This window comes from Eurytemora carolleeae, unplaced genomic scaffold (assembly GCF_000591075.1).
Source record: "Eurytemora carolleeae unplaced genomic scaffold, Eaff_2.0 scaffold203, whole genome shotgun sequence".
Lineage (NCBI taxonomy): Eukaryota > Metazoa > Arthropoda > Copepoda > Calanoida > Temoridae > Eurytemora > Eurytemora carolleeae.
Genome location: NW_019396139.1, coordinates 22,056 through 33,669, shown reverse-complemented (window position 1 = coordinate 33,669; position 11,614 = coordinate 22,056). Strand labels below are relative to the sequence as shown.

The following is an 11,614-nucleotide window of genomic DNA, read 5'->3' as shown; positions in this document are numbered from 1 at the left end:
TTAATTTCAAACAAATCATTCAGATATTACAACCTATAGTCATCGATTATCTTTCGCCACATTTGTATATAGTTTATATTTTATAATATTTTATTTTTTTAGAAAACGTTTTCAACGGATTTCGAAAATTGTGAGTGGTGTGCGGCATTCTTAGATAGTTGCGCAAACGACAAGAGAAACAAACAAATTAATTAAAAAATATTATAAAATATAAACTATAAACAAATGTGGCGAAAGATAATCGATGACTATAGGTTGTAATATCTGAATGTTTTGTTTGAAATTAAATTGATTTTTTTACGGTCTAAGTCGTATTTTGCAATTTTCTCAATTTGTATGGCCGCTAAGTTATTCGGTATGAGACGTCTTTAACAATTTTCTCCTTATAGACGTAGCGATCAAAAGCGCTTTTTTATCGCATTAAGCCTATACCCCCTTTCATTTTTCGCGAACACTCCCTTTAAAGGAAAACCGAGGGTATCTCACCCTGTTTAGCCCCTACCCATCCATATAGTGTAAAATTTTCACCTTCACCTTATATGCACAGAGCGTCCCATATCATATTAGATAATCTCCAAGCTTTAACGCCAAAAAACGAACATAATACTCGAAAACCTAATATTTTCTGCAAGCAAATTTTTATATTAGCCTAATACTTCAAAACATTTTTAAAAAGATTATTTTTTTAAATTTTCTAATTAGCCCTTTAAATCTCAATTTAGAGCTATAAACGATCTAATATTGATGTGGGACACCCTGTATCTAATATTGATGTGGGACACCCTGTATCTAATATTGATGTGGGACACCCTGTATCTAATATTGNTCACCTCCTCTTTTCATGCCTTCTTTTCCAATCCCTCCCCTCCCTTCCCATTCCTACCTACTCATCATACCCTTTCTCTCCATTCACCTCCTCTTTCCATGCCTTCTTTTCCAATCCCTCCCCTTCCCTTTCCATTCCTCACTACTCACCCTTCCCTTTTCCTCCATTCCCCTCCTCTTTCCATGCCTTCTTTTCCAATCCCTCCCCTTCCCTTTCCATTCCTATCTTCTCATCCTTCCTTTTCCATCCCTCCCCTCTACTTTCCATGCCTTCTTTTTTAATCCCTCCCCTTCCCTTCCCATTCCTCTCTACTCACCCTTCCCTTTCCCTTCATTCTCCTCCTCTTTCCATGCCTTCTTTTCCAATCCCTCCCCTCCGTTCCCATTCCTACCTACTCACCCTTCCCTTTCCATCCATCCCCTCTCTACCCCTCCCCTAAGCACAGTCGGCCTATTGTTACCCATATATGGTCTTTAGATGTTAAAACACAAATTAGCATCAGAATATGTTTCTTTCTTTAATTCTTTAAAATACTCTTCTTGAAATTTTTCCTCACTAAAACCATCGTTAAATATTTTTGTTTTACAGTTTGAAAGGTTGAGTAAGGAATATGAATAGGAAAGATATTGGTTGTATATGTCTGTATGTGAACAAGATGTAATTTTTTAAATAAGTTCAGAATGAAGCCCAGGGGATGATTACTAACATAGATCAATAATAATAAAGATAGGACACTAGATGTCGTCGTTTCAAGATTTAGGGATTTTTCGTTTACAGTAACCCTGAGGCAGAAGCCCAAAGGAGTTACGAGCATGCTCTTTCTCTGTCTTATAATTCAACGAAGCATGCGCGTAACTCCTTTGGGCTTCTCTCTCAGGCTTAGTATGAACGAAAAACCCCTGAATCTCGAAAGACGACATCTAGTGTTCTATATCTATATTGATTATTAAGTTTGCCTAAAATTATAAAATGATATAACCCCTGAACCACCCACTTTTCGAAGCTGATTTTTTCGTGGAAGAACTTGACCCCCAACCCCCAACACTCCCATTAGAGAAATATTTTTATGAATCTTTGAACCTGTTGTAAAAAGTGTTTTGTAAGTGAGTTTGCGGTGTTGAACAGGTATGATTAGTATCAAATCCTCCCACAGTTGATGGGTTTTCGTTCATTAATGATCTTTATAAAATACCTTTTTTATCTCGTTCAATATAATATTTAAAAGGTTGAAATGATCAATAGCATGTTAGACGTATTTGTAAGATTACAAGTTCTATTGTTAATTTTATTTTTATTTTAAATTAATTGTTCATTTTGTTATTTGAAGTATAAATCAGAAATTTTGCTGCTGTGTCCCAATCCCATTTAATCCATGCTGGTATAAGGACATTGTAAAGATAATTTTGGACATTATATCAACATATATTGTGACATTATACACATATATTGGTACATTATCAACATATATTGGGACATTATCAGCATATATTGGGACATTATCAACATATATTGGAACATTATCAAAATATATTGGGACATTCTCAACATATATTGGAACATTATAAACATATATTGGGATATTTTCAACATATATCGGGACATTATCAACATATATTGGGATATTATCAACATATATTGGGATATTATCAACATATATTGGGACATTATCAACATATATTGGGACATTCTCAACATATATTGGGACATTTCAACATATATTGGGACATTATCAACATGTATTGGGACATTCTCAACAAAGACAGATAGACAGATAGACAGATAGACAGATAGACAGATAGACAGATAGACAGATAGACAGATAGACAGATAGACAGATAGACAGGATAGACAGGATAGACAGATAGACAGATAGACAGGATAGACAGGATAGACAGATAGACAAATAGACAGATAGACAGATAGACAGATAGACAGATAGAAATATAGACTGATAGACAGATAGAAAGGTAGCCAGAAAGACAGATAGACAGATAGACAGATAGACAGATAGACAGATAGACAGATAGACAGATAGACAGGATAGACAGATAGACAAATAGACAGATAGACAGATAGACAGATATACAGATAGACAGATAGACAGATAGACAGATAAAGAAACAAAGAGTAACTTTTCTATAGATACACAAATAGACATAAAGACAAAGGCAGATGATAGATAGATATACTTATAAACAATCAATACATTAAAATATCTTAATTGGTATCTTAGCATAACGTCAATATCTTATATATAAAGAAGAACGCCGGAATATGTATATATGCGAGTAACCATTTTCTAACTAAAAAAGAACTTTATTGCAGTACAATTACAAATATCAACTTTTTAGAAAATTGGTAACCCTGACTAAATACTTCATCAAGTTACATGTATTTCACACTAAACTAAGCTAGCGGGGTGGGTAAAAAGGCCTTTGCAAAAATTCTGTTCGCGCCATCAAAGTTAAAACCGGGCCGACCTGGATAGGGGCGGGGCGGTACTTGCCTAACGTCTCTATGGGCGGTACAAGGGGTCGGTCCGGTTCGAATTCAATTGGACCCTAGTCCACCGTGATTTATTGCTTTATACTTACAATACAAATTATTAATAATATCCTGTTATTTATTAGGAATGGGACGAGGAATTAGCTACAATTGCACAGAGGTAATTTTAATAAATCTTAACTTTTTAACAATGATTTATTCTTTATTTTTATTGTTTCAAACACATAGAGAATAGAATCTATATTAGAGGGGAATTTAGATAATCTCTCGGTATGAATTTTTTCAGTCTCTTTCAGCCTGAAAGGGAGTTCAAAGTGTACAAATCATGTAAATGTTCACAAATTATATGCAGTAGAGTACATTAATACAGTATGTTCCCTAGACTATTCATTTCAATTTCGAAATTTTTAAANAGAAAAACTTGAGTATTATAGAATATTTGATTCTATTCTCTATGTTCAAACATTGATTTAGTTTGAATTAAATTATTTAGTAACGTATTTAAACTATATAAACTTGTCACCCTCCCTTTAAATTAAAGCGTTATATAATCATAAAGAAGTGCATGAAAGTTTTATCTTTTCTATCATTTGACGAAATATAAAATGTTATTTGACAACTAAAGAAATAAGGTTTGCGTGATAAAATTCAAAGGGAAGGGTTAAAAACACACTTAATGCAAAATTAAGAAAATGTAAAAAGTTTTCCTACTTCACAGAGATCTAGAGAACTATGAAAGTTATGATTTTAGACCGGATCTAGTTCAGACCGGATCTAGTTTAGACCGGATCTAGTATAGACCGGATCTATTTTAGACCGGATCTAGTTTAGACCGGATCTATGAGACTGGATCTAGTTTAGACCGGATCTAGTTTAGACCGGATCTAGTTTAGACCGGATCTAGTATAGACCGGATCTATTTTAGACCGGATCTAGTTTAGACCGGATCTAGTTGAGACCGGATCTAGTTTAGACCGGATCTAGTTTAGACCGGATCTAGTTTAGACCGGATCTAGTTTAGACCGGATCTAGTTGAGACCGGATCGACTTTGAAGAGTCGAAGAGTCGCAACTCCTCGTGCTTTCGATTTACCTCACCTAGTCACCATACTTTTTTTGTAGTCTTGGGCATGTAGATTTTAAATATTGTTGTTTAAAACTCAATTTAAAAGGCGTATTTTCTTGTGGGCTTCCATTTTTTTTTGGCTGACAGTGAATATTTAAACCTTGATCATAACAAAAGTAAAGGGGGGGAGGGCGGGGGGAGGGGGCTGAATAACCATTGAACAATATAACAAGTAAAGCTGAATAACCTAGATATATCAAGTTACTCTTTCGTATGTTAATCCCACCAAAAACTTTTAAATGTTCTTATTTGTTTGTCGATCCTTTCATGAAGTTATTTGGAAATTATTTATTTTTATTGAGATTCTTTATATTATGTAACTTACGGACATCTATATATATCTTTACAGACAGTAAAAAAATATCTTCCATATTTTTACTAATGAATAGAGGTTTAACAGTACCCCTGTGAATCGGCCATGCACTATTCTTAAAAAAATCTTCTAATTTGAATTTAAAAAATAAAATTAAATGCGTAAATTATTTTTTTTTTACTGAACTATTGTGCGTCTTTGATGGCAGGTATTTATTAATTTGGGACTCCACCCCTCAACTAAGCTTTCAATGTGTACTGCAGTGATTTACAGTACTCTAACCGAAGAAATAGCGGGGTTTAGTGGAGAGTGATTCCCCTTAATATAGTTAGTGGGCATGAAATTAATATATTTGCCCCCTGCAGAGTGCAGATATACAAGATGAAATAATCCGTCACAGACTATCTTCAAATATGCGTAATTCTATCGAATATACGCTAGATTTGCGTAAATCCACACACAATTAACATATATATATATATATAATATATAATATATATATATAATTTGAATAAAATATATTTGAAATGAAGATAAATTATTCATGATAAAAATGAATGAAATATGGATAAAAATATATAAATGGTTTTTAAGACACGCGGACCAGTGTGTTTTTGCTCATGACTGTTCAGACTGCAGAAAAGTAAACAGGTCTATTTAAGCTTTTTTTCGATCAATTAAAATTATTTTTTAAAATCAATAACAAAATGCAAAGGAAAATATCCAGTCAATACAATTGTTAAAGATTTTTATTCCAAAAATAAGAATTCAAAGAATTTCAAATAAAGATAAAGAAGCTGTACAATTTCCCCAGGAGCTATTTTAATTAATTAATTAACTATTGGACGATTTTATTTCTTAATTTTTCTATCAAATTTAAAGTTACAAATTATGGTAGACCACATTTTGCAAATCCCAAGATCAGGATTGTTCAAAATCAACTTTTTTTTCAAGTTTATTGTGACACCCTGTATGTATTGAGATTATTTTAATACAATTTTTCAAAGGTTTGGGGTTGGGCAGAATCTGTATATATCCAAGCAGAGCCTACGCTTACCAGATAATAATTGGAAACAGGAATATAGAAAATATCGTCATTAATTTTCTATAAAGCTCCTTGCTCATATATATATATATATATATATATATTCATATGTCAGCTATAGTTGGCCAAATGGCTTGACCAATTTGACTGGAATTTGTTGATGAAACCCACGGTACCTTGGGGGTAACATAGGCTTAAAAACGAATATTTATGCTTTTTTTTCACAATTAATTTTTCTTCTTCAAAATTCAAATTTTGTGTTTCTTCAAAATTCAAATTTTTTGTTTCTTCAAAATTAAATTTTTTTTTCCAAAATAATTATTTTTTCAATTCCACGGGCAACGCCAGGCATTTCAGATAGTAATTTTTTAAACCACTTTCTCTCTATAAAAAAAAATCCTAATTCTGGTTAGAGACACCCAATTTATAAAGGTTACCTACCAAAAGTCCTATCTACAAAAAACTGTTGTAATCTGTGTCATTAAATCATTTAATTTTATTTACGACCTAATTATCTATATATTTAAATATAAACTAATATTTTCTATAAACATTTGTCCTTGTCAATTTCTTTTATTTTTTAGAAATATTATTTGTTTAAAGGATTTTGACACAGTCAATTTCAGATAGAACAAATATTGGTCGCGATCCTCCTAAAATGTAATCCTGTATGCTGAGTCCATTAGCGCCTGATCCAATCAGGGTTCAGTCATGTGTTTGTTGTCTATTCTGATTCTGGACCAGTAGAAATTGTATGGCGGTAACATCTGTCTTTCTATCTATTTCATTATCTAATTAAAGATATGAATCCTTCAATCGGCGCTATCAGTAAATGGAAATATTTACTTCTACTGAAACTATAGTGGTACAGGCCTCAGTCTATACCCCTTTTCATGTCACCATAGCAGTTTCTTTAATTCCTTCAAACAATTTCTGATATTTTACACATACAGGGAATAACTAATTGGTATGATGAAGTTTCCCTGTTCAGTCGGACCAAGGTAATTTTTTACAGTAACTTAATGAGACAGAGGCAGTGCTTAGGATCCAGATCCGCTGGGTCCGCAAGATTTTGGCTTTCTTGGATCCGGATCCGAATCTTCAAAAATATGCGGATCCAAAAAAAGCTTTTTTACTCTCAAAATCCAAATCTGAACTGTTAATAAAAGAGAGATTTAAAAAAATTCCTTATCTCTGAATGGTTCATTAAGTTTTACCATAAAAAAGCAAAAAATTAAGAAAAATAATTTGACAATTATGCTTTGTTTAAAAATTTAGTAAATCTCAAAGAAATGTAAATGACCTGGATCCGGATTTGGATCTGGATACATTTTTTCCAGTGCAGATCCAGGTTCCGGATCTGCATCAAAATTAACTGGATCCTTAGCACTGGTTAAAGGAACACTGAACAGTCTAAAATACTCTCTTTTAACTAATTAGACCCTCACTATTCGCAAATGGAACAGCAGTGTAATACTTTGATTTTTCAAACTTTAACTAAATTTCAAAGTATGAATTATCCAAGGTGTCCGAAATTGAGTTAACTTTTTTCCTTTCAAGATTTTAAAAAGTTAAAAAAAATATTTTTTAGGTTGAACCTTTTCAATTTGCTGCCAGCTATGGACATTATTCTCAACTTGTTTGGGCAGATACACACAAGGTAGTTATTAGTATATTCTGTACACAAGATCAGATATTAGTATATTCAGTACACAAGATCAGATATTAGTATATTCTGTACACAAGGTTAGTTAGTAGTATATTCTGTACACAAGATCAGATATTACTATATTCTGTACACAAGCTCAGATATTAGTGTATTCTTTAAACAAGATCAGATATTAGTGTATTCTGTAAACAAGGTCAGCTATTATATTCTGTAAACAAGATCAGATATTAGTATATTCTGTAAACAAGATCAGATATTAGTATATTCTGTAAACAAGATCAGATATTAGTGAATTCTGTAAACAAGATCAGATATTTGTGTATTCTGTACACAAGGTCAGATATTAGTGAATTCTGTTAACAAGATCAGATATTAGTGAATTCTGTAAACAAGATCAGATATTAGTGATTACTAAGTGTAAACGTTCTTTAATATCTGGTTATTCAATTAGTTTATTTTCCAAAGAATATTTTGAAGATTAAAAATTAGAAAACTACATGGTGATGACTATAACACTCTGGAATAGGAAGACGACTTTTTGGCTCAAGTTATGACTTTAAACAGTCCAATAAACATGAAACACAGCAATTGTGCAGTGTAAACAGAACAATTTCACTTAATAAATGATTTAATAACTTTCTAGTAAAACTATTTCATTTGTAACAACACAAAATACACTTAACTATTGGTTTAATGTCGTCTTTGTATTCCAAGGTTTTCTGACTATTACTGTAAGTACAGAGCGATTTATTCTAATAAAATTCATGATAAACCCTTTTATCGCTTATTCGTTTAAAGATTTAGTTTTAAATGACTGTCATTGTAATTTTTAACCTAACCTGTATCTAATCAAAATTCAGGAAGATATTATTAGTCGTGCATAAACTCCAAAGCAATTTGGTCAAGAAACCACAAAAGAAAATTACAAAATTTCAAAGAGAAAAACTAAACTTTCTCCATCATTTTTGCTCAAAAACAAAGAATGACTTGAAATGATGTTTACCTATAGATCGGTTGCGGTTTATCCTCCTATCGTGAGGGTAAATGGTTTGCTAGCCTTTATACCTGTAACTATGGACCTAACGGAAACTTTATCAAAGGACAGATGTACAAACAAGGTAAAATACTTACGAGACTTTTGATTAAAACTTGAATATTTTTGATTAAAAGTTGAATGTTTTAGATTTAAAGTTGAATGTTTTTGATTAAAACTTGAATATTTTTGTGCTAGGGTCTGGTTGTTCTGAGTGTAGTGGCAATGAAACGTGTTCCATTGACTTTCCTGGACTTTGCGGTAAAAATCAGAAATTATAAATTATGAATTATAAATTGTAAATTATAAATTAGAATTCAGAAATAATAAACCAAAAAATATAAATTATAAATTATAAATTATAAATTATAAATTATAAATTATAAATTATAAATTATAAATTATAAATTATAAATTATAAATTATAAATTATAAATTATAAATTATAAATTATAAATTATAAATTATAAATTATAAATTATAAATTATAAATTATAAATTATGAATTATAAATTATGAATTAGAAACTAGAAATCATAAATTGAAATTAGAAATTAGAATTCAAAAACATCTTTAAATATTTTTTTTAGAACCTAGATCATCAGCCTTCACCCCACCCAGGCCTACCTTTGTGCCCACACCCAAACCTTCAGTTCAAACTGAAAAACCCTTTATTATTACCAACCCTGAGCCCACTCCTAAACCTACTCCTAGACCTACTCCACCACCTACTCCTAGACCTACTCCTAAACCTTTCCAAACTCCAAGATTTATTCCAACCTCAAGTCCAGTGTTAAACCCAGTGTTTACTCCCAAGTTTGCTCCTGTGCCCAATACTGGACTAAAGAACTTTGCTCCAACTTCAAACAGGTAAAAAGTAAATCCTTAAAGGGACTGTGCTCCAACTTCAAACAGGTACAAAGTAAATCCTTAAAGGGACTGTGCCCCACCTTCAAACAGGTACAAAGCAAACCCGTAAAGGGACTTTATCCCAACTTTAAATAGGTACAAAGGAAACCCTTAAAGGGACTGTGCCCCACCTTCAAACAGGTAAAAAGCGAATCCTTGAAGAGACTGTGCTTCAACGTCAAACAGGTACAAAGTAAATCCTTAAAGGGACTGTGCCCCACCTTCAAACAGGTACAAAGCAAACCCTGAAAGGGACTTTGCCCCAACTTTAAATAGGTACAAAGGAAACCCTTAAAGGGACTGTGCCTCACCTTTTAACAGGTACAAAGCAAACCCTTCAAGGGACTTTGCCCCACCTTCAAACAGGTACAAAGCAAACCATGAAAGGGACTGTGCATCAACTTCAAACAGGTACAAAGCAAACCCTTTAAGGGACTGTGCCCCAACTTCAAGCAATTAGAAAGAAATCGTTGTTTTTTATTATCTTAAAAAGATATAATATCTTTGAATTTCCTTAATTTTCTTTATAGGCAAAAATATCAGAATATCGAATGCCAAATAATCAAAAAAAATGTTCGCTAAACAGTTAGGAGAACTATTTTTTTTTCACAAATATTATACAATTTTACAATATAGTTAATTTTAAAGATTAAGGTATTCTTAAACATATTTTTATGATAAAACGTCTGTAAAATGCAAGCTCTCTCTTTCACGCAATCTATTTTTTCTTCTTTCTCTTCTCTTCTTTGTTTACATTTCTAGCTTGTAGACCTAATTGAAACGTACTGCGTTTGTACTGTATATTTCGGCATTTGGCATTTGATATTTCGATATTTTTGCCTATAGACCATATATCCGCAAGTCATTTTTGTAGAATACCAGGATTAAAATTTAACCAATTTTCAAAGAAAAAAGTAAAATGTTTTTTCAACGTTTTTAACATTTTAGAGCAGAATATGACTAAGCATTTTTAGTTTGGAATCTATACGTAAAAAGCGCCCAATGTGTGCACTATGTATGTGTGTAAGGGGAATATATGAATATTTGATAGAAATAAATTATTAGCTAACAAGCCAAAGTAAGAACTTTTTAGTCGATTTTTTATGTTTTTTTTTATAAATTTGCTATTTCAACAAAATTTCTCTCAGAATTTAATAAAAAACATTTTTCAGATTTATTCCCCAATCAGTGAGAACAACGGAACAGCCTAGTTTTAAACCAGCTGCAAGGTAAGCTTATTAATTGAATGCCGGCTAAATCCCCCCTAAAAAATAGATTTAATAAACCATGTTTTAAATTTCGATATACGGAAGAGCAAAAAAAAACTTTAAGCAAGAATAGATTGAAAGGGAGTGACTTGCTAGGTAACGTAGTTGAAGAAAAACTTGAGTATTATAGTATATTTGATAAAAGAAAGACGTTTTTACGGTATATGATCGCTAAGTTATGGCATAGACTCGTTTGTCAAATTTTACAAGACCGGGAAAAAAGGTGTTCAAGGAGTAACATTTTTACAATTTTACAGAAAATAAAATTAACCTATATCATTGAAAAAAAGTATTTTTAATTCTTCCCATACGTTTCCGGTAGATTTTTTGAATTATATTTTAAAGACGACTTTTGGAGACATTCGCAGAAATCTGCAAACAATTTTCTAAGATTGAAGAATTCAATATATATAAAGATAATAAAGAAATAATTAAATCTACCATATTGATTTCATCACAAATCTTTTTTAAGAAATATGTTCCTAAACAACAAATGAGTTTACAATAGAATTTTGTTACATTTTTCGTTCACATAAATTCCGCCTGCTTATGAAAAGTCTCATTTTGAAGTGTCACAATGCCTTGGTCTTTGAGTTTACCTCTTTAACCAACTGATGCTTTCTGCAGCCCTAATTGCGTGTACATTTTAGCACTATGAAAATGTTGTTGTTAAATTTATATCGATTTTTACGTGAGAGTTTTAAATCACAGTGCGTTACCTATAGTCAGTCTCTCCCTTTGACAAAAAAGTAATCATATCTCATATATATATAAAGCTAGTTGTAATTTCTGTTTGTCAGGACCAATTTGCCTCAATTTATGATTGGGGAACTGGGGAGAACCACGGGAATGTTTATAGACTGGTTTTGAGATTCTAAGTTATAGAGGGAAAATAGCTAAAATCGTAATATACGACTTTAC

At 31.8% G+C, this 11,614-nt stretch overlaps 1 protein-coding gene across 1 annotated transcript in view; it reads left to right on the top strand.

The window, feature by feature from the left end:
- The window catches only part of LOC111696123 (venom allergen 3), a 29,417-nt gene extending 18,759 nt beyond the window's left edge, over positions 1-10,658 (top strand). Inside the window, exons 5-13 of the mRNA XM_023465672.1 lie at positions 3,457-3,491; positions 5,364-5,420; positions 5,777-5,846; positions 6,768-6,815; positions 7,406-7,474; positions 8,493-8,601; positions 8,715-8,777; positions 9,107-9,386; positions 10,598-10,658. Coding sequence (XP_023321440.1) covers positions 3,457-3,491; positions 5,364-5,420; positions 5,777-5,846; positions 6,768-6,815; positions 7,406-7,474; positions 8,493-8,601; positions 8,715-8,777; positions 9,107-9,386; positions 10,598-10,658 — 792 coding nt within the window. The remainder of the gene's footprint in view (positions 1-3,456; positions 3,492-5,363; positions 5,421-5,776; positions 5,847-6,767; positions 6,816-7,405; positions 7,475-8,492; positions 8,602-8,714; positions 8,778-9,106; positions 9,387-10,597) is intronic.
- Positions 10,659-11,614: the final 956 nt, after the last annotated feature.